This window comes from Priapulus caudatus, unplaced genomic scaffold (genome assembly GCF_000485595.1).
Source record: "Priapulus caudatus unplaced genomic scaffold, Priapulus_caudatus-5.0.1 Scaffold16, whole genome shotgun sequence".
Classification (NCBI taxonomy): domain Eukaryota; kingdom Metazoa; phylum Priapulida; class Priapulimorpha; order Priapulimorphida; family Priapulidae; genus Priapulus; species Priapulus caudatus.
The window spans coordinates 9,574-31,857 of record NW_014577077.1 but is presented as its reverse complement, the minus strand read 5'-3'; the positions used below and the strand labels follow the sequence as shown (position 1 = coordinate 31,857).

The window sequence follows — 22,284 nt, the reverse complement described above, 5'->3', positions numbered from 1 at the left end:
ATTAATTTTTTTTAATATAATTTTTAATGCATTGTTTTTTAATTTAAATTTTTTAAATTTTAAATTACCCACGACCAACGTGTCCTACGGTGCACGATACAAATAATACGAATAGACGAAGTATATATGCTTGTCACAAGATGGAAGCAGTACCGGATAGCTGGGATTTCAAGGGGGGCATATATACCCGGCATATTACCACAGACATAACGGATACATAGTAACCGTAACAGAGTAACGGATACATATCCGTTAGTCTGTGATATTACCCGAGGGGGTCATTTTGCACCACTCTCCCCTACGTTACTTCGTTAGGTGATTACACGTTTAACTTCTCTTAGCTATTCTACGGGTTAATATTGTAGCCGTCTCTGTCTCTCCCAGTCGTGTGCTCTGCGGCTCGGCGTGAGTTCGTGGGTTGGCAATGTGTCTCCCTGTCGTGTGTAGGCTATAATCCCTTAGTATAAGGTGTACCTTCTCGGGCGTTGTCCTGCTCGTAGGTCCTCCTCGTACCACCTCCGACGGTGTGTGTGCGCTCTCTCTCCTTCAATCGCTCCGTTCGTTCGTTCGTTCGTTCGTTCGTTCGTTCGTTCGTTCGTTCGTTCGTTCGTTCATTCGTTCGTTCGTTCGTGGCCGTCCGAAGACTGACTGATTTTACTGTTGGCTCTCGGCTGCTTATATAGGACCCTGCGGTGACGTAGGAACCTGGCTGTGCCTCCCTCTCCTGTGCCCCAGGTGCCTGGCCGTTGTCCCCCCTCCCTATACTCGCTTAACACGTGTACAGGTGATGCAACCCCCCTGGTCCATGTATATGTATCCAGTATATGTCCAAGCGTCACACCCCCCTGTCTGCCACGTGCTCGGCCGGTGCTGCTCTCTCGCCCGGCGCTTGTACGTGATGGCGCAACTCCTTGATCTCCCACATCTGGTAGCTATGGGACCTCCTTCCCCGCGCTTGTCTGTGTCGTTGCGAAAAACTTTCTACCTCTGTTGCGGTGGCTGGTCTCTAGTTGTATGACGTCATCTCCCCCCTGAAATCTCCACAACTCTTCACCCCCCTGAAATCTCCACAGTATATTCGTTATATGGTCTCTCGACGTGATGCGGCCATGATGCCTAGGCGCGCCGAGGATTGACACTGTGTGTCTTCCAATCACAGCCTACGCCGCACCAGTGTTTTATATTTTTAAATATGGGGACCCATTGGACCACCAAATCGCCGATCTCAGGAACTAGGGCATTCTGCTAGGCTAGAACGGTTTCCTACGATATATAGAGTTTGGCACAAATACGAAAATAACACGCTGTTTGGTGCACTGCGCTACGTCCTTCTGTTGAATTTTCGCGTTTCTGTAATCAGAATAAGCCCCGCCTTCTTCGTTGATGGACATGAATGAAGCCGTCAACGACATGACCCGTTACTGCGTGTAGGTGTTTGGCGAGACTGTTTGCTTTTCGTAAATAATGAAAGGCCCGGCCGATGCATTTCGCACCAAAGTGTAAAAATTTTGCATTTTTACTCGCTTTCGGAAGTGAACGAGTGCGTCATTCATTAAACATTGAAGTTTTTCTTAAAATTACATAATTCCGAAAATCCCTAACCGCGCTACTCGATTGTTTTAGCCAATGAACGTACGTAGCTGTGTGTGCGACGTCTTTCCCGCACGCTTTATGCTTGGCTTAGCGGGCCGCGAAATAAATATCGGAGGCACGCACCTCGCAACACGCGTGTTTGTTTACATACAGCTTTGTGACATCAAGATGGGCAGTGTCGAGAGTTCTGCGATGATTAACCTCGTAATTTCTCAGCATTATGCATGAATGCAAAATTCTGCAATAATGCAATAATGCTGCATGCATGAAACATTTGACCAATTTAGTGGTGTCCGTTAGTCACGGATATGTCACAGTAAGTACTAACCGTATATGTTTCACATACGTTCACCTATTTTGCACACAGGCGGTCGATCATTGTGAAAAATAGTGTGAAGATTTATTTTTATTGAGACGTTCCAAGTGCCCGTGCTTTCATCAGTCAATGCATGCACGTCATGCACGTCAATGCACGTGCGTCAAGAGCCATAAACTCAACACAATTTCATCTCTGTTATTGTTTACGCCTGAATGCGTGATTGATCAGGGACGGGTGCATGTAAGAGGAAAACATTTTCATGGTGCGTGTGCCCGTACACGTGCGGTCGTGTGCATGCACAGCATGTACACGTGCGTGCGTGCGTGCGTGTGCACGCACACGCGCGAGCGTGCGGGCGTGCGCCCGTACACGTGCGGGCGTGCGGGCGTGTGCATGCACGTACACGTGCGTGCGTGCGTGCGTGCGTGTGCACGTACACGTGCGTGTGTGCGTTCGTGCGTGCGTGCGTGTGCACGTGCACGTGCGGGCGTGCGCACGTATCCGTCAACGTTATAAATACGGTCACCTTTCAATACAGGTTGCTACGCGTACGCTAGCGATATCGTGCTACTAGGCATATACTGGGGAGAATCATGCATAGGTTCATATAGGAGAATCATAGCCATGCAAGGACCTATGCTATATAATTTGCTGCAAAATATTAATTCATTTATCCGAATAAGATTAATTCCAAGTCTTTTCGAGAGTTAATTACGTGTATTTCGAATCATTTCGAGACCTTTCTTGTTCTCAAGAGTTAATTAGTTTGATTTCAATTGATTTTGAGAGTTAATTTCGTGCATTTCAAGTCATTTCGTGTCATTTCGGTGTTTAGGAGGTCCCGCGCGTGCCAGGTGGCCGGAAGTAAACAATAACTTGAACATGGAAGGAGCATTATGGAAATGGACAAACTATATCCATGGTATATGATGATTATAGTTGTATGCAGCTGTAGTTCTATTACTAATGGCTAATGCTATGCTAGTTAATTGTTAGTTAATTAGTTAATTAGTTAGTTAGTTAAGGATAAGGCCCGGGTACACCGTACAGGCTCAGGGTAATCAAAGATGATAGAGGGGTCATAGTATTACTACTACTACTAGTAGTAGTACTAGTACTACTAGTACTAGTAATACTAATGTAATGGTACTCTATATCTGGCGATTTCATGAATCGGTCGATTGTATGGGTACGATGGCTACATCACTATATATATGTGTACGAATTGCTATTAGTATTGCTCATACTCATAGGGTCTATGTCCCCCAGGGTACTGCCGGAACGTACCCTGGTCACTATTTGATATGGTTAGGGTTAGGATTTAAGGGTTAGGGTTAGGATTAGGGTTAGGGTTCGGGTTAGGGAGTAGGCGTAGGCGACTCCCTGGACTCGTTAGTGGAGTAGGCGAAGTACGGTTCGGCATATTAGATAGTACCAGGGTACGTTCCCGCAGTACCCCGGGGGACATAGACCCTCTCAGCATTAGTATTAATATTGGGTATGGGTATGCGTAATAATTTGCGTATGGGTATTATCAATAGCTAATAATACCTAGAGTGTACCACGGAAAAACGTGAAAATAGTGCTATTTCACGACATGATTATTCTACTTTTCCTGCGAGTCTAGAATAATTTTATGGTATTGCATTAAGCCCCATTCTTTGCTCTCTAAAAGTTAAAACAAGACCAACCGCTTGTCAATACGATACTCCTAGCTTAGACTGAGATGTTGTCTCGTAAACTTCCCCTCCTACAGGCCTCACGGCGCCTCGAATCCACATCAGTCAGCATTCTTCTCGCCGCTAAGGTTGCTTCGTGAGAGTTCGGTTTTTCCGCGATAACTTTATGAATGAACGGCGTTTCGGTTATCATAGGTGACTTTCGGGGGCATCGCCTATGCCCTTATCTCCCATTATCTTTCCTAGCACGGCTAATGCCAGTCATGATGGAGCCGGCAATGTTTTCTAAATTAAGTCTCTACCACGCAGCTCAGTTACTATAGGGTGTAGTAAGAGTACCAAATTTGGGCATGTGACATCAATTATCAGCGCTGCAAGCGGTGACGGAAACCGATAGCCAAAATGCTTAGGGGCGAGTAGGATGCTGACTGATGTGGATTCGAAGCGCCGTGAGGCCTGTGGGAGGGGAAGTTTATGAGCCAATATCTCAGCCTAGGAGTATCATATTAACAAGCGGTTGGTCTTGTTTTAGAGAGCAAAGAAGTCTGCTTAATGCAATACCATAAAATTATTCTAGACTCGCAGGCAAAGTAGAATAATCATGTCGTGAAATAGCACTATTTTCCCGTTTTTTCGTTGTACACTCTAGGTATTATTAGCTCTTGGTATTATTGGTGGTCATTCGGCATCCTCATCATTGATATCAATGATGAGGATCATTCATAGTCAAATTGTAAGTGAGTGTACCCTATCAAGAAACATTGTTAGAAAGATGACACAAAATTGGGCACAGGATAGCCGACGAAATGAATGTGTGCATTCTGGACAAAAATGTTGATATTTCACCTGGGCACTGAATGTTCATAAATTTGACATACCTACATTTCCACACGTTATTGAACATGATTGTATTCTATGACTGGATATATGATAGTACATGTGTTCATGATAATTGTGCGAAGATGGCACGAGACTAAGTTATGATTAATGCATGCAAACAATAGAAGTAGAGGCTAAACTTTACTTCTATCATAGAAGTAGTGTGATGATGGTGAGAGAGGGTCGAGAGGATAGAGGAGGAAAAATATGTATGTGCGTGACAGAGTGGAAATGTCAAATGGTGGAAAAGCTGGAGGGGGGGATGTACGGCTCACGCCTAGTTTAGCACCATAAATTAGTGTAGCACATATGCGAACACATATTGCGGGGGTCCCAAACTATCCTTGATCTGGATATACCCTATTGAAAATCACAGAGTAGGGGTTGAGGCACTAGGAAGAGAGAAAATGGCAGTGGTGGCAGAGGAGATGGTGGATGAGAAAAGGAGTAGGGAGAAGGTGAAGGAAATGGTGGAGGAGAGGTATTGAGAAGGGAAGAAGTGGTCGAGAGGAGGAGTAGGGATAATGTTTGGAAGTATTACTTAAAGAAAGAGGCACTGTTGATACATGCTACGGCCCCTACCACCTGAAGCTTGCAAGTTAAAGAGCAGCATTAGTGTAAAATTTTACGGTATATTATTATACATATTGTGTAAACGATAGTATATACTTGCATATTCTTTTAAGAGACTTAAATTTAATTGTTATTAGTAAGACATTGCTTGCAATGACAATGTAGAACTTGTGCTACCCTCTAACGAAGTTACACTATCGATATATGTTATAAATAGGGCATGATAGATTTGTCTTCTTTTATATCAGGAGTCTATCAATTATATGTTTATAATTTGTTTATTGCTAAATGTGTCATTTGCATTATTTTGCTAGGATGGCAAGCAAGGTGGTTTGTGTTGGATGAGGGGATTCTGGCATATTACAAATCTCAAGATGAAGTGAATCAGGGATGTAAAGGAAGTATCATGATGGCTGCCTGCGAAATAATTGGTATATATAAGCTCAACTTAATTTTATTAGCTACACTGAATCCATAATGTGATTTCACAAGCCATTCTTTACTTTTACTTGCCAAATATTTTACTTTATATATATGTTTTATATTATTATATATATTATTATACTGCTTCAGCGAATATCATATTGCAGTCTATTTATAGCCAAATTAAATTGTTGTTTAATAATGTCAGGGGTGGCACTATATAGGGGTTCTGCATGAGTAAATCATTTTGGTGAAACCTTTTGGTTTACCTGCATATTAAAGGATTTATTACGAGATTCTTGCTCAGAAACACTCCATTCGAAAAAATATAGCGAAATATAGTCTCACCCCACGGCGATATATCTGCTGATTACACCAACTTGTAAAACACTAAGGTTTTATGCAGTTATAGCATAGAAAATTGGATATGAACACATCGTAGCGCACTGAAGTTTTATCGTGTAGGGACACTGTCAAAATGCATACGCTTGTAAATTGTCGGTGACAAAATTGAAAACAATTGCATGTGAGAGAGACGTATATGTCTATGGCAGATAGGTGGCACTATGAGTTGGTCTAAGACAGTACCGGCTCTAGTTCTAAGGTTTCAGCAAACGATCAAGTTTGTCAAACTAGTTCGAAAAGTGCATGTTTTGGTGAATAAGAAGGTTCTAAGACATTTTATCATTACTTTAGACAATTGCTGTTACTCAAGCAGTAACGGTAAGTATCGTAAAAGTGGCGACAACACCAGATTATGGTCAAAAAGTTTTTCAATCACTCCGTCAGACCATGTCCTCAGAAAATGTCTAAAATCTGCCCTCTGCCCCAATGACCTTTGACCTGTGACCTCCAATTTCGGCACAGTGATGGTTTTTCTTACCATGATGCTATACACCGACTATCACGAGCCTAGGTCGAGCCGTTTAGATTTGTGCCGCAATTCTGCATTTCCTCCTTATACCTTAAGTTAAGGAGGGAATGTTCCCCCTTCTTTTACACCTTTTGACCTTTGACCTTTGACTCCCAGCTTCGACATCCCAACTCGTTTTCGGATTACCCCCCCACGTCCCGAATATCGTGACCGTACGTCGAGCGGTTAACATTTGTGCCCAACTGTTGACGGACGGACAATTATGCGATTCTACAAGCTGCACCTGACTACGTCAGATGAGCTAAAAATTAGTACTGTGTGTAATACTTGTTCATTTTGTTTGGCACTACAAGTGCATCCTACCGATAGAAAACGACTCGATCTTCATGTTCCACATGAACAACATTTCTATCTGAGAGCAGCAACAGCACAAGAGAGGCAGCAATGGTTAATTGGGCTTGGCAGTGCTAAGGCCTGTCTGACCGCAACAGTGCAGAAGCCAGAACTAGGTATATGCATATTTATGTGATTATACCAGGAGTCTATCAATATTGATAGACTCCTGATTATACTGCATGAAGGTTGGTTGTAAAGTACCTTAAAATAATACAAACTGATGGCTAAATTGACTATCTTGATGCAACGATGTGGGTTTCTTTCTATCATGTATTTACTATTTTCTTCTGTCAGTAGGTGAGGGCCAGTCGGACACTGTAAAGTCTAAGAAATCTGAACTTCGTCTATACTGTGATCTCCTTTCCCAGCAAGTACATTCCATAAAGGTTGCATGCACGGAATGCAATCCACCAGACATAGAGGTAGGTTGACTTTGGTGCACCTGCTGTCATTGCAAATTGTCACCACTGTCATTTCGTAAAGAAAGGGGCTTCTCACGCAGTGTATGTGAGACTAGTGTCACAGTGACTTGCATAGAGTAATTAATAAATTTAGCTTTCTGCTGTTATAGAATAGTAATTACATATTTAACATGTTTGTCTAATAACGCTGTTATTAATTGCCACAAATATCTTTTGAGATTTATTTTCACATTTCTTGTTGTGAATTGTATCATGAAGATATTAGATATTTAGACATTCAATGGCTTGCCTTTGGCCAGCGGTGGCACGCAGCCAGTGGCTGTGTAAATTGTACCATGTTGTATAATGTTAGGCAATTTATTATTCTGTGATAATCAGGTCATAGAATTACTTTACAGTGCTTTAGATCAATATGTTTGGAAAGATGGTTTCTTTGGTACACTTCTGTATCGATATTGCACCAGGTATTGTTATAATATAGGTTGGTTGATAGGCTTGGCTTTTATATGTGTAACTATAGGCCAGGCCCATTAATGTTGGTCACCAATGTGAGTGACAGCATGATTTTTTCCTGGAGGGAATTGGCATAAAATTTCCTCTTTTTTTTGTATGTTTTCGGCGAGGTTTAGAAACTGGATGATGCCTCTTCGCTGCTGAAAGCCACTTGTGATACATTTATTCGGACGCTCGAAGAGTGCATGAAAATTGCGAATGCCTCCTACTCGTATGAAACGCCGCACACGCACATCACAGATGTTGCAAGGGCTGAGTCACCAGTTAAATCGTCACACATCCATCTGTACAAAAACGTCAGTATTGTTTAATGCTGCTGCAGGGGCGCGTTTATTTAATGCTGCTGCAGGGGCCCGTTCATTTAACGTTTTTTTCGTTTTTTTTCCTGCGACCTCAGATGACCTCGGAGGTCAAATCCAATGTGTCCATGACATTCAGCATCAAAAGTTACCCCTACTGAACGTCCTTGGACATTTCTAGAGTGCTCCATATTGATTTGCATTAAGAATAGACAAACAAACAGACATATACATTCACAAATATGTATTAGATATAATATATATATATTATATATATATATATATATGGTTGCCCAGGAATTTCAAAAGGCATGTTGTTTATTGATGGATGGAAGAGGGCCATGGATGGGCTTGTAATTCCTTCCCGATATATCGATTTTATTACAAATATATTATGATCATTTTATTTTACATGTCATGTTTGGTGCTTTATTTTCATCTGATCTAAAGGTGGAACAATCCGCACAGAAAATGATGGTAATAAATATGTGCTGATAACATTAATATGTACTTTCATGTTTTTTCAGAATAATATGTTACCATACACAAGAAAAAATTCACTTGATAAATCCAGGTTAGTAGTTAAATAGTACCCATGGTTTGTGAAGTAATAACTTTGTCTCTCTTCTGTATTTATGTGTGATACCTTTATTGTTTTGATCTGCAATTTTATAGTCACCCGGTGTGGTATCCTCTTCATCCCTCATTATAAATGATAAATATTTACAAATTTGTTAAAATTTGCTTATCAATGTGTTTCGTGTTGGTGCCACTGCTTGTTGATACCCTTTGAAGTAATGACACAAGTTTTTGTGTAAGGCCAATTGTGTAAACAACATTCTCCTGATTGGTCTGTATCACATACATGACAAATCCATCTGTTCTGTTCTATCATTCTGTACTGCTTTCCTGTTCTATCATCTGGTTTGACCTAATGCTTGTGTAGCTGATGACATCATATGTTATACTTGATATTACGTATGTGTACATTTTGTTTGTTGTTTGTAGGCATTCCCCAAGTGCAGGGACACCGTCCGGTTCTGAGTCGTCTTATAATGTTTTCATTAGTGAGATGGTACCACGTTGCAGGGGAAGAAGCCAGTCAGGAAGCCTTGACCATATAGTCACTGTGGCATCAAGTGGTATTCAAGTGTTTTTGCATCCTGAACTGGATTGTGATAAAAATTCTAGAATTATACAATGTGTTTATGTATAATTGAATAATCCGTGTCAAGTAGGAAAACCAAAATAATATTTAACCAAGATTGACCAAAAACTAATCCATTGCCAGCATATCAATTAAGTTCTACTGCATTCTTTGCCTATGCACATTATAACACTTTGCCTTCTTCTATGCATGCATTTTATTTCCCATAGCTATGTCAGTGATTTCCCTACCAAAAATTATAAAGTGATATATGTTACACCTGCATAGAAGTATAAAATATCTAAAATTTGCCGTATGCATGGTGTCTGCCAAATAAAAATGGGCAATGGCTATGTAAAGAGAAAATTTACACTTATTCCCATGATTGCTGTTTTACTTATAAATGATTGTTTTGCACAATTAGTAAATGTTACTTAACAGATAACTACCATATATTAGATTAAGGTTTGTGCTTTTGAGTTATATGATATATGGTATTCATGCCTTAATGATCGTACTTGATGTGTGCTGTGCAGTCAATGAGATACTGTAAAATAGTACGTCGTATATTTCCACAGACATAGCATGGTACCGGTCGGTATATGTGAATACATAAATGCCATGTTCTTCATTCACAGAAGTCACACGGCAAAATAAAGATGAAAAGTCTTCTGGCTTGCAAGAATATAATCCACAGAAAGAAAGCACAGAGTCACAAGAAAAAATTCTCAACTTCTTCAGCACCCAACCTGTTAGGTAAATTTCTGTAAAACAAGTTTTTATTCAATTCTATACCAACTGCAATATAAATATATTTGAGAGAATTCTTACAGGGATTAATTGTATCCCCCGCGACGAAGTCGGCGGCGATACTATGGTTTCATGTCTGTCCAGCCGCCGCCGCAGACACTCCTTTCCGCATTATAACTCGACCCCTAATTGACCTAGCGTGACCAAACATGGTCTACTTACACATCTTGGGAAGAAGGTGCGCAGCGTACCAAAACCAGGTCATTGCGAGCTTTATTTGACCTTTACCTTGACCTTTATCATATTTCCTTTCCGCTCTATAACTCGGCCCCTAATTGACTTAGCGCTACCAAACTTGGTATACTTACACATCTTGGGGAGAAGGTACGCAGCGTACCAAAACCAGGTCACTGCAACCTTTATTTGACCTTGACCTTGATCATGTTTTTTTCCCGCTCTATAACTCGGCCCCTAATTGACCTAGCGCGACCAAACTTGGTATACTTACACATCTTGGGAGAAGGTGTGTCGCGTACCGAAACTAGGTCACTGGAACCTTTATTTAACATTGACCTTGACCTTCATCATATTTCTCTTCCGCTCTATAACTCGGCCCCTAATTGACCTAGTGCGAGCAAACTTCGTATACTTACACATCTTGGGGAGAATGTGTGTCGCGTGCCAAAACCCTTAAGGCAACCAATTTTAACATACTTGCACATCTCGGGCAGATAAGTTGTGTAACAAACCTTTGTCTTTGTGACTTCAGACGCGGATTTAGGCCGGTTTGCACCGGTTTCCAGAAAACGGTCACAGGCCTCAAAATTCACCATAATGCACCAAATATAGCCTAATCTTTACAAAATTTATCCGGACCCCCTAGCTGCAGAAGAACATGGAAACTGGTCACTCAAACCCTCTGGATCTGCCCCTGGACTTCTTTAACTTTACCTACATTCTACATCCTTACAGAGATATTTCATTCATACTAGATCACGGGGGATACATGTAGTTGGCGACAACTGCCCTTTCTAGTTTATATGTGGACATGGGATTATACTGGGTGCGTGTGATAATTCTATAAATTGCCTGGAGGCAACAGAAAATTAAATTGCATTCATACAGACTGATGCAGTTAATATCAGTAGAACTATTTACAATTTGGAAAAGTCTAGTAGTAATATTATGAATGTACGTATCATGGCAATGTCATAGAATTTTTAATGTTGCGTTTTGTAGTTTTGTTCATATTGAACTTGAAGCAGGAGGAATACCAACTCAGAAATTTTTGGATGCCTGCCAATCTATCATAGCTATTCTTGGTATGCTATATTAGTAATTGTCATTTATCATTTATCTAATTATTACAGTATTTACAATTATGACATTTATTAAACATATAAAGCAAATAAATATAAATATTGTTTATTTATAGTGTTCATATATATTTATAGGTTTACGTAATATTTCACAATGTTCAATTTTACAAAAATGGTTAGTAATCATAGTTTCTGCATGTTATTAATTATTGGAATTGCTCACTTAAATGTTAGTTGGAAAGTAAATTTAGCAATCAATTGTTTTCTACCTTTCACAGATCTCCTGGGTTCTACTGCTTTTGCACCTGTAAAAATGGATGTTAATTGGAACATAATGGTACTCTTTAATAGCCTTACATTGAACTAGTGTAAGCAAACCAAATAATGCATTATTGTGGCTAAAGCTTTTGCTGAATAACTTTTTCATACAGATGCAAGCCTTACAACCCGAGGTTATTTAAAGTAACATGTAGAAACCTTAAATAACATGGCCACTTCAATGCTAGCTTTAAACCCTGTTTTTTCAAAGCAGCTGTAGATGTGGCATCTGCTTCGCTATTGTTACTGTGTAGTATCCCTGCAAAAATATGCAGTATGTATTAAAATTAAAATGTCAGCTGCAGCAATTTTTAAACTTAATTAAAGCAAACTAGTTTATAGTAATGTGCCGTGCTCATTTTTCAGAAAGTGCACCAGAAGTTTTTAATGTCGCCGCAAAAGTACAGTTCACTTCAGAAAATTGTTCTCGATGAAACGGAACAAAACGTCCACAACGTGGCCAACTCTGCTACTGAAGCTCTACGGTGGCTGAACAGGTATAGATGTTAGCTTTGTTACCCGTCTGTAATATGATCGAAAGCATTTAATTATTTTGATTAAACATGATATTAGATAAATAATAATGGATTAGACAGTAAGTTCTATTACAGGGGCGGATCCAGGATTTTTGAAAGGTGGTGTCCAGGAAGAAAGAAAGGGCACTTTTTCCTGCTTAATTTTTCTGGTGTTTTAAAAAGCTGCCGAATGCCATCTAGGGGGGGACTTCCTCCAAGAAAATTTTTAAACAATCCGGAGATACAGACTAAAACGTACGACACGATTTTCTATTATGTTGCCAGCAAACTGAATGGGTAAACCGCCTAACTCGAAACAAAAGGCAGCTACTAACGACTCTTGTGTCCTTGGCGATGCGGTGTGGCTCGCTGAGCTAATCCTTGACCTATTTACAGCTGACTTTTGTTTCGAGTTAGGCGGTTTACACATTCAGTTTGCTGGCAACATAATGGAAAATCGTGTCGTACGTTTTAATCTGTATCTCCGGATTGCGGGTGTATACGCGGAAATGATTTCGCACGATGCTAGGCGAATGTCAGAATGTACTGTGTACGATTTGAGCTCAAGTTGGATGAGTTACGCATAGTAAATCAGAGGTATTCTAAGGCTAGTAAATGACGAATTTTCCTTGTTTATTGAAGTCACACTCCTTCCCTATTATCTACTCCTGATTTATATATATATAAGTTAATCTCTATCAGAAAAACTAGCCCTAAACAAGTGCCGCAGAGCGACAGCGCTCAACTGACGTGTACTGTAGCCAGGTATTCTTCTGATAAACTCACTGGCAACCGAATCAAGTACGCCCTCCTGCCACCGCATTCGTGCTCAGAGCATATATCTAGGATACTACTAATACAGATTTAAAATCTATGATAGGCTTTGCTATACCTACTGCTAGTACAGTAAAAAGATACAGACCTGTGTAACTTAATGACATTCGCTATATTAACATCGTTAACATGGATATGCACTCCGAGCCCTGTGAGCGAAGTCGGGGTGGTTGGGCGAGCGGAGGGCCGGGCTCTAAGAGCAAAAAGCAGTTCAGTCCTTTGTTACACAGTCAACAAATCCATGTTAACCCTACCCATCTTGAGCGGGTCAAGAAGGTTATCAGACACTTGTACTCTTCGCCACGTTTACAGCGGAAAGTAGATTTCAATGCGTTCTTTCAATAAAAGTGATAAAAACGGCTACCGGACAGTCAGCGCATGAAACAAAAAAGTTTTGCACTCGGTCCGTTAGACCATGTCCTTAGAAAATGTCTGATATCTGACCTTTCCCCTTTGACCTGTGACTTCCAATTTCGCGCTGGTGATGGGTTTCCTCCCCATCACACTATACACTAATATTAAGAGCGTAGGTCGAGCGGTTGAGATTTGTTCCGCAATTCCGTATTTCCTATTATACCTTAAGTTAAAGGGGAAATATTGCCCCTCCATTGACACATCTTGACCTTTGACCCTTGACCTTCAAATTTGACATCACGCGACCTCCCCCCCCACCCCTTGACGTCTCGAATATCAAGCCCGTACGTCGAGCGGTTAAGATTTGTGCCCAACTGTTGATGGACGGACGCACGCACGCACGCACGGAAAATCATGCGATTCTACAAGCTGCATCCGACTTCGTCAGCGGAGCTAAAAAATTGGGATGAAATTTTTTAGGGGACTTTGAAATTAAAGGGGGATCCGCCCCTGTATTATAATTTTATGATGCTCTAGACTTTTGTATGATTACCAAATCACCTTTTATAAACTATTATTTATTACATGATTTTAAATATAGGTGTTAACGTGCAGGTGCAAGTATCACATTTGCAGTTATTATGTCGATAAATATTGACAATATTTAACCGTTTTTCACACTACTTTATATCTTACAATTCACTTATCAGACTTGCTAGCATTTTAATTTATTATAAACTTTTCACAGAGGCACAGAATTTATCGTTAGGATCCTGCAAGAATTCCTGCAAGCAGATACCGAGTTGTATGAATGTGTCCAGCAGGCCTACAATGACACACTAAAGCAGTACCACAGCTGGGTTGTTCGTGGTGTGTTTGCAGTGAGTATTTGTCTTTAATGCTTGGTTAAGGTTTTCTTATGTCCGATTAGAATATCCTCATCTAACACTATGCAAGTGGTAAAGTGAGTGTATATCAAATAAATATATTTCAGATATCAATAATTTAATTACGCAGGGTAGAGAAATGTTTATTAGTTCAGAAAAAGAGCTTTTTGGTTGTTATTGATTCTTGTGACATATACCACACAATTATACATTGTAATGTGTACAAAAATATCACTTTGAGAATCAAATATGTTATCTAGCCAACATTGTGCTTTTATTTTGTCATTTATTCATTCTATTCTGTTATTTGAACTGTGATTGTATGTTTTAAATGTCTCTTTTAGTTGGCTTTAAAAGCAGTGCCTTATCGACGTGACTTTATTATCAAATGCGAACGCCAGCCTGGAGATCACCTCAGACCCAACTATAACTCCCAGGTAAGCTGCATGATAATGTGTTTCATGTGGTACTCACCATATCACTTTTATATCCTCATAGCTTTGTAAGCTTTTGAACATAAAATATAAACCAATCTTGTTTGCTGATCATTGCAGCGACCCAGTGTTAACACTTTCTCACTGCCAACGGCCCCTATATTGTACGGCAAAACAAGCTGCGAACCAGTGGATGAGAACAGTTTATCAGATCAATAAAAAGTAAAGTTATTATAAACAGCCGTTTATGAATTTCTGTTTATCACTTGCAAAACTTCCGAATTTCCTGTCAAACTTTATAATGTTTACCATAATATTATGATACAACAGATGCCACTGTAAGTTTATTGATTGATGGCTATGCTATGTTTTTGCCGTCGATTTTCCTCTATTTATCTAGATTGTAACTATGTATGGGAAAGAAGATTAGAAATGAAGGCTGTGGGATGTTTATAGTGATACCCTACCTTACAGTAGCTCGGGTTACATAAATTCACCCACACGTAACAGTGCTCGAAATAAGCGTTGTCCGGTTGTCCAAGACAACCAGAATTCGCGCCGGACAACCTAACGAGTCTGAGACATTGACCAAGAAAAATGTGACGAAAAACGCACTTTATTTATATTTTTCTGACCGCTAATTGAATTTCTTTTGGCTGTCGATCGGCCTACATTGCGTCCATAGCTAGTGTTGTTTTGCGGCTGCTCATATAGACTGGTTCACGGCCGCACTGTTTGTCGCAGAGCGTGTACATTGTCTAGCAGAGCGTGAGGCCGGATACCAGTCTACCCTTCGGCAAAAACAATAACATGGCTTGCTGCCAGCCGCAGTAGACGATCGATAAACCGTGCGCTCGTGTATGCCCGTGGTAGAATACGAATGCTTCACGTGAACTCGGCCCACGCGCGATTTAAAGCGCGGGAAACAGCATCTACGAATTCATACGATGACACACTCTTATCTAAATAAAGTTTTTCATAACAATGGTCTGGGTCTGGGCTAGTGAAAGTTAGGTCAGGGCTAGTGGTTTTCCTCAGTTACTAGCCCGATGGTCTAGTGAAAGTTAGGTCAGGGCTAGTGGTTTTCCTCAGTTACTAGCCCGATGGTCTAGTGAAATAAAAAGTTAATGTTGAACCCTGCATCGGCGAGTAAACAGGTAACTACTTATCGATCACTACAAACGCTTTTTCTGAAGAGACAAATGACTTGTTGCTGGTAGATTTGTTGTGGCAGTGATGTAATCGAATCTGCCTGAGAGGTAAACATTGACTAACTGGACCGAGTGTGTCAGCGATAATAGAGGTATTCTATAGCTAGCCATGTCAAACCATTTTAAACTTATTAAAAATTAAAAAAAACAAGCTGTTCCAGTTGTTAAGAATGATATCAATTTTGAAACAGACTTCTTAGAGTTGAGAAGACAATTATATTTTTTTATACAAAACGGATTCTATTCAAATGACAATGATTAAAGGAGCTTAGGTTTGGATTCTAGACAAAGTTCTGTGTTCCATTCAATGAGACCTGGAATACGTTTTGCATGATATATTCAGTTGCAGTTTGAATTTTTATTCAATGGGTATATATAGTGATAATTGTAGCCAATGTCATTTAGTATCCAGTCATATGAGTCACACTGCAATAATATTATTATACATCTGAATGATCTGATCATAAGTGGGCCAATTGATATATAATAATATTATTGCAGTATGACTCATTAAGTATGAGTGAATACCCTGAAACCACATGTCTTGCATTTTTATAAACCAAAATTTTTTGGCTAATGTCAAGACTCATGCAAAAGAAGATTAACTAGTCACGATGACCATCCTGATTCATGCAAAGTATTAAGTTTACAGGTTGAAATAAAATAAATTTAAAGATATCACTCCTACAGTATGTTTTGGGGCAGTGGCGTAGTTGGGGGGGGGGGAGAGTGGGGATCTATGTTGATCCGAGTTAAAAAAAGAGAATTGTTCTACTAAAAAGAGAATTGTCGTAGTCAGAATGAAGGCTGTACATGTACTCAAAGGTGCTGCAAATACCATCTCCTGCGATCTACATTTTCAAAATGTTCTGAAGGAGGACCCCCATACCCCCCCCCAAGACATGATGGATGCCAAGCGCACACACTTGGTGGTGGGGTGCTTATTGATTCTCCACACGCTGGTGCGGCGGAATGCATGCAGCTCCCACGCTGGTGCGTGAGTCGCCGCGCACTCGCGCCACGCTGGCTGGGACTGCGTGAGTGTGTGCAGCCCAAGACCTGGTGGGTGCTGTGCCGCGTGTAGCTCGGCGGAGTGCCTCCGACGCTGCTGGGCGCGGGAAATGCACATGCAGCCCCCACGGGACTGGTGGCGTGAAGTGTAGCGCGCAGCCCCCACGCTGGTACGGAATGCGCATGAGCCGGGCGAGGCGACGGGGTCGCCGCCACCGGGTGTGCCGTGAAGTGCATGCGCAGCCCCCCACGCCTGGTGGGTGCGTGAAGTGCGGAGCTGGCAGGCGTCCCGCCTGACCTGGGTGGGATGAGTGGTGTGCCAGCCCACGACGTGGCTGGCGTGCCGTGTGCGCAGGCTCCGCTGGTGCGTGCGCTGGGCGTGTGAGGCACGCCCCCACCTGGTGTTGCCGTGCGTGTAGCCCAACGCTGGTGGGTGCGTGCGTGCGTGTAGCCCCCACGCTGGTGCGTGAGTGTGCGCAGCCCCCACGCTGGTGGGTGCGTGAGTGTGCGCAGCCCCCACGCTTGGTGGCGTGGGGGGGAGGTGCTTGCAGCCCCACGCTGGTGCGTGAGTGTGTGCAGCCCCCACGCTGGTGGCGTGAGTGCGTGAGTGTGTGCAGCCCCCACGCTGGTGGGTGCGTGAGTGCATGTAGCCCCCACGCTGGTGCGTGAGTGCGCGCAGCCCCCACGCTGGTGGGTGAGTGCGTGCAGCCGACTCAGCTGGTGCCTGGTTGCGTGCAGCCCCCACGCTGGTTGGGTGCGTGAGTTGTGCAGCCCCACCTGGTGGCGTGAGTTGTGTGGCAGCCCCCACGTGTGCGTGAGTGCGCGCAGGCTCCACGCTGGTGCGTGAGTGCGCGCAGGCCCCCACCTGGTGGCGTGAGTGTGTGCAGCCCCACGCTGGTGGCGGGATCGCATGCAGCCCCCCACGCTCGGTGGTGGCGTGGAGTGTGTGCAGCCCCACCTGGTGCGTGAAGTGGCGCGCAGCCTCCACGCTGGTGGTGCGTGAGTGTGGCAGCCTCCACGCCTGTGCGTGAGTGTGTGCAGCCCCACGCTGGTGCGTGAGTGTGTGCAGCCCCCACGCTGGTGCGTGAGTGCGCGCAGCCCCCACGCTGGTGCGTGAGTGTGTGCAGCCCCACGCTCGGTCGCGGGATGCAAAGCAGGCCCACGCTGGGTGGGGTGCGTGAGATGTGTGCACCCCCACGCTGGTGGCGTGAGTGCGCGCAGCCTCCACGCTGGTGGGTGCGTGAGTGTGTGCAGCCTCCACGCTGGTGCGTGAGTGTGTGCAGCCACCAACCGCTGGTGGCGTGCAGTGCGCGCAGCTCACACGCTGGTGGGTGCGTGAGTGTGCGCAGCCCCGCCACGCTGGTGCGTGGTGCGTGTAGCCCCACGCTGGTGCGTGAGTGGTGCGCAGCCCACGGCTGGTGCGTGAGTGCGCGCAGCCTCCACGCTGGTGGGTGCGTGAGTGTGCGCAGCCCCCACGCTGGTGCGTGAGTCGTGTAGCCCCCACGCTGGTGCGTGAGTGCGCGCAGCCCCCACGCTGGTGCGTGAGTGTGCGCAGCCCCCACGCTGGTGCGTGAGTGTGTGCCAGGCCCGCAACGCTTCGGTGGTGAGTGCGTGGCAGCCCCCACCCTGGGTGCGTGAGTGTGCGCAGCCCCACGCTTGGTGCGTGAGTGATGCCGCACCCGGCCACGCTGGTGGCCGGGAATGCATGCAGCCCCACGCGGTGGGGCGTGAGTGTGGCGCAGCCCCCACGCTGTGCGGGAATGCATGCAGCCGCCATCGCTGGTGGCGGGAACGCAGCGCTAGCCGCACCACGCTGGTGCGGGCAATGCATGCACCCACGCTGGTGCGTGAGTGCGCGCAGCTCACGCTGGTGGGTGCGTGAGTGTGCGCACCCCCGGCTGGTGCGTGAAGTGCGTGTAGCCCAACGCTGGTGCGTGAGTGTGCGCACCCCCACGCTTGTTGGGTGCGTTGAGTGTCGCGCAGCCCCCACGCTTTGGGTGCGTGAGTGCTGGCGGCAGCCCCCACGCTTGTGGGTGCGTGAGTGCGCGCAGCCCCCAGGAAAATAATGACAATGCAAAATCAATGAGCACAAAATAGAATGTTTCCAAAATCAAGAATCTCATTTATTTTTAAAGAATATTCAGCATGTCACAATTGGTACTCTGCGTAAATTGATCCTTTTATAATATTCGTTCATCTCTTATAATTGTACTTAAAAATATAATATGACTAATATAATAAATTAATAAGAATACCTGACGTTACATACTCGCATAGCTACTTGAGAATATACTCATACTAAAATATGTCTCATATGAACGTTTTGAGGATGGCAATATAACTAATATTTAATAATAATGCGCAACCATTTATTTGAATAATTCAAAATTAACACAGTGCCGGCATAGGAAAATAATGAAAATGCAAAATCAATGAGTACAAAATAGAATGTTTCCAAAATCAAGAATCTCATTTATTTTTAAAGAATATTCAGCATGTCACAATTGGTACTCTGCGTAAATTGATCCTTTTATAATTAACGTTCATCTCTTTATAATTGTACTTAAAATATAATGACTAATATAACCACAAATTAACCAATATAAATGAATATAAATTAATAAGAATACCTGAACGTTACATACTCGCATACTTGAGAATACACTCATACTAAAATATGTCTCACATGAACGTTTTGAGGATGGCAAGATAACTAATATTTAATAATAATACGCAACCATTTATTTGAATAATTCAAAATTAACACAGTGCCGGCATAGGAAAATAATGAAAATGCAACATCAATGAGCACAAAATAGAATGTTTCCAAAATCAAGAATCTCATTTATTTTTAAAGAATATTCAGCATGTCAGGGCAATTGGTAGCTCTTTGCGTACAATATTATCCTTTTATAATATCCATTCATCCTCTTATAATTGTACTAAAAAATATAATATGACTAATATAACCACAAATTAACCAATATAAATTTATATAAATTAATTGCAACCAAACGAACACAACACCACCAGCAAACCAACATATAATATTTTTAGAGTATACATCTTTAGAAGTGCCATCCTTAATAATTTCAGAGTTATTTCATGATAACCGATAACCTTTGTGGCAGGCTAATATCTAATATATATATATATATATCATATATAATAGTTAAACAACGGGGAAACAGCTGCATTTTTTCATTTTTTTGTAAGTCCCCCGTTAAGAAAAAATACTTCTTCGTTAGCAAGTATGATAAAACAATGAAAGTATCAAACATATTACATGCCACCTTAAAAATTATGTAATATATATATATATATAATATATATATTAGTTAACTTATGTAAGCATTAACAGTATACAGAAAATGCTGATCCATTCGTAGTAACTAAGAAATTAGATTGATTACTTTATACTAGACGAGTGAGAGCACCACGCCCAACATGGAAAAACACTTCATACAACAATTAAGGATGCAGTATTGATGGTCTGGAGGCACAGTTTTGTTGTATAAATCGTATTTGAGTATACAACTTTGCAAGAGCTCGGTTTTGTGTAACTTCAGGACTTAGAAAGTTATGTTAGACACAGCATAATGAAGCTACTTTAATCTGCTTAGGGTGAATGATATCAATAGAACGTCACATGTAAGTGTTACAGAACAAATCTAAATTCCAGACGAAAACGTGGCAATGTCAGCCACTCATTACCATGAACCTACATATATAACGTAGGATATCATACTATGACAGGATATAGTGAAGTAACTTTTAATGCACACATAATACTCGTAATGAAGGATGATCTGTTTCACAGTGACTCTGCAGAACGCTTCTAAAAATTGTCAGGTGGCCTTGTTGTCAGATTTCTCTTGGCCCAAATCATAATCATAACATCAATAATCACTTGTGTAAAATAGATGTTTATTGACATTCACATTATAATGATCGCACTTTCACCGGCAATTCCTGTGGCATTGAACCACTTATATTCCTTGAAATGATCTTTATGGACTCGAATATAATACATACTGCCTAACAAATCGCACTACAATGTGTCAAGAATATTTCTCGTATGTATATATCTTCTTATATAAAATTGTTTAACTAACAGCTTCTGATTTGTCAAGACCGATGTTTGGTGTAAAACGAACTCAACAAGTGAACATTGGCACTCAGCAGCTGTGACGTATGACTTTATATCTTTCCTCACAGCTAAAATAGAAAAATACATTATTTTATTTATAGCAACTCACAACATCAAAATTTGGCCATTATAATCAGGATAATATGAGCAATGGCATGTGTAACAATAAGCTTTCAAATCTAATATGCGGCTGATAACACTATACTATCATCACACAATTATGCAAGAGATGAACTCTAGTGACTGCGCTGAACTGGCTTTGCAGCACAGGGGGCCAAAACGGGGTTTGGGGGATTTGTGGCAGCATGCCTACATCGTGGGCGAACTCGAAGGATTAGTTTAGTTGTGGCTTAGTTTTAAGCTGCAATTCACGCCATGCTACTGGTGACTACTTGAATGCATGCAAGGTACATAGAGCTTCGTGCAATAAAGTTTCAAGATGTTATGTATGTTTCACCTCACATGCAGGTGAAGACATTAGACGGCCAAGACTCGATATCGTTTACAGTTGCGAGTGGAAGCATAGAGTTTTGCTTGCATTATAAAATATTATTAATGTTGGCTTGGACAATAGTGACCTCGACCTGCTATTATTTGAGGTAGCTAACTGAGAACTCACCTACCTGAAAACCAAGCATAATATATTTTATCATATATGTAAAATCACAGAGTAAAGGAGTCTTGCCAGCATTCAGTGCGAGAATGCACATACATCTTTCATTTATAAAATGTCGGCATCACCAGAAAAAACGTAAGGTAAAAAAAGCGCCGGTCAGTCCTTTAAAAGATCAGCGCTAAGAGGCAATCTTCCCGTTACATATGGATGAGTATACTGGTCATAGTTTATGAATTAGCCAGTGCTCGAATAAAGAAAAAAAATGTGTTGTCCGCACAATTTTCTGGTTGCCCAAAAAATATCCGGCCAATCTCCTATTTTCAATCACATAATAATCGCTGCCGGCAGCCCGGGCACCGGTCTTCCGATTTCGCTTAAAGTGCCGGTAGTTCCTGAACCCTAAACCTTTGTTTACTTGAGATAACGTGAAAATTAAAAAACTTGGCCAGGGCATATAGCCACTCCTTGATAATAATAGTGATGCAGCAAAGCACCAAAACCAGTGGGCGTAGCTATCAGGATTTTTTAACTAAGGGGGCCAAAAACGAGGCGAACTGGCAAATAGTGGATGACTTAATATGTTTAATTGGCTCCTCCGCTCCCTCTCCTACACCCCTACGGCTCCTCTAACTCTCATGCTCTGCCAATCTTGTTTGGGCGCCAGCGAAAAGGCGAATTATGTGTTCCATTTTCTGCCTCCAAGATGTGTAATTCGTTCATGGCGAGTCGTAGGATTCGCAAGGAGGAGGGGGTGTGAAAAACAAGGCG

At 42.2% G+C, this 22,284-nt stretch overlaps 1 protein-coding gene across 3 annotated transcripts in view; it reads left to right on the top strand.

Moving 5' to 3' along the window:
- Positions 1–2,756: 2,756 nt before the first annotated feature.
- Positions 2,757–22,284, top strand: part of LOC106810423 (pleckstrin homology domain-containing family A member 8-like) — a 27,357-nt gene continuing 7,829 nt past the window's right edge. The window contains exons 1-13 of one of the 3 annotated variants that reach the window (XM_014813787.1): positions 2,757–2,834; positions 5,358–5,474; positions 6,694–6,849; positions 7,034–7,158; positions 7,788–7,967; positions 8,498–8,544; positions 8,979–9,112; positions 9,756–9,873; positions 11,107–11,189; positions 11,465–11,523; positions 11,871–12,001; positions 13,956–14,088; positions 14,439–14,531. In XM_014813787.1, the coding sequence (XP_014669273.1) occupies positions 2,795–2,834; positions 5,358–5,474; positions 6,694–6,849; positions 7,034–7,158; positions 7,788–7,967; positions 8,498–8,544; positions 8,979–9,112; positions 9,756–9,873; positions 11,107–11,189; positions 11,465–11,523; positions 11,871–12,001; positions 13,956–14,088; positions 14,439–14,531 (1,416 nt within the window). In that variant the 5' untranslated portion in view covers positions 2,757–2,794. Of the gene's footprint in view, positions 2,835–5,357; positions 5,475–6,693; positions 6,850–7,030; positions 7,159–7,787; positions 7,968–8,497; positions 8,545–8,978; positions 9,113–9,755; positions 9,874–11,106; positions 11,190–11,464; positions 11,524–11,870; positions 12,002–13,955; positions 14,089–14,438; positions 14,532–22,284 lie in introns of all 3 variants that reach the window. The other 2 variants (XM_014813780.1, XM_014813796.1) reach the window with 2 other exon arrangements.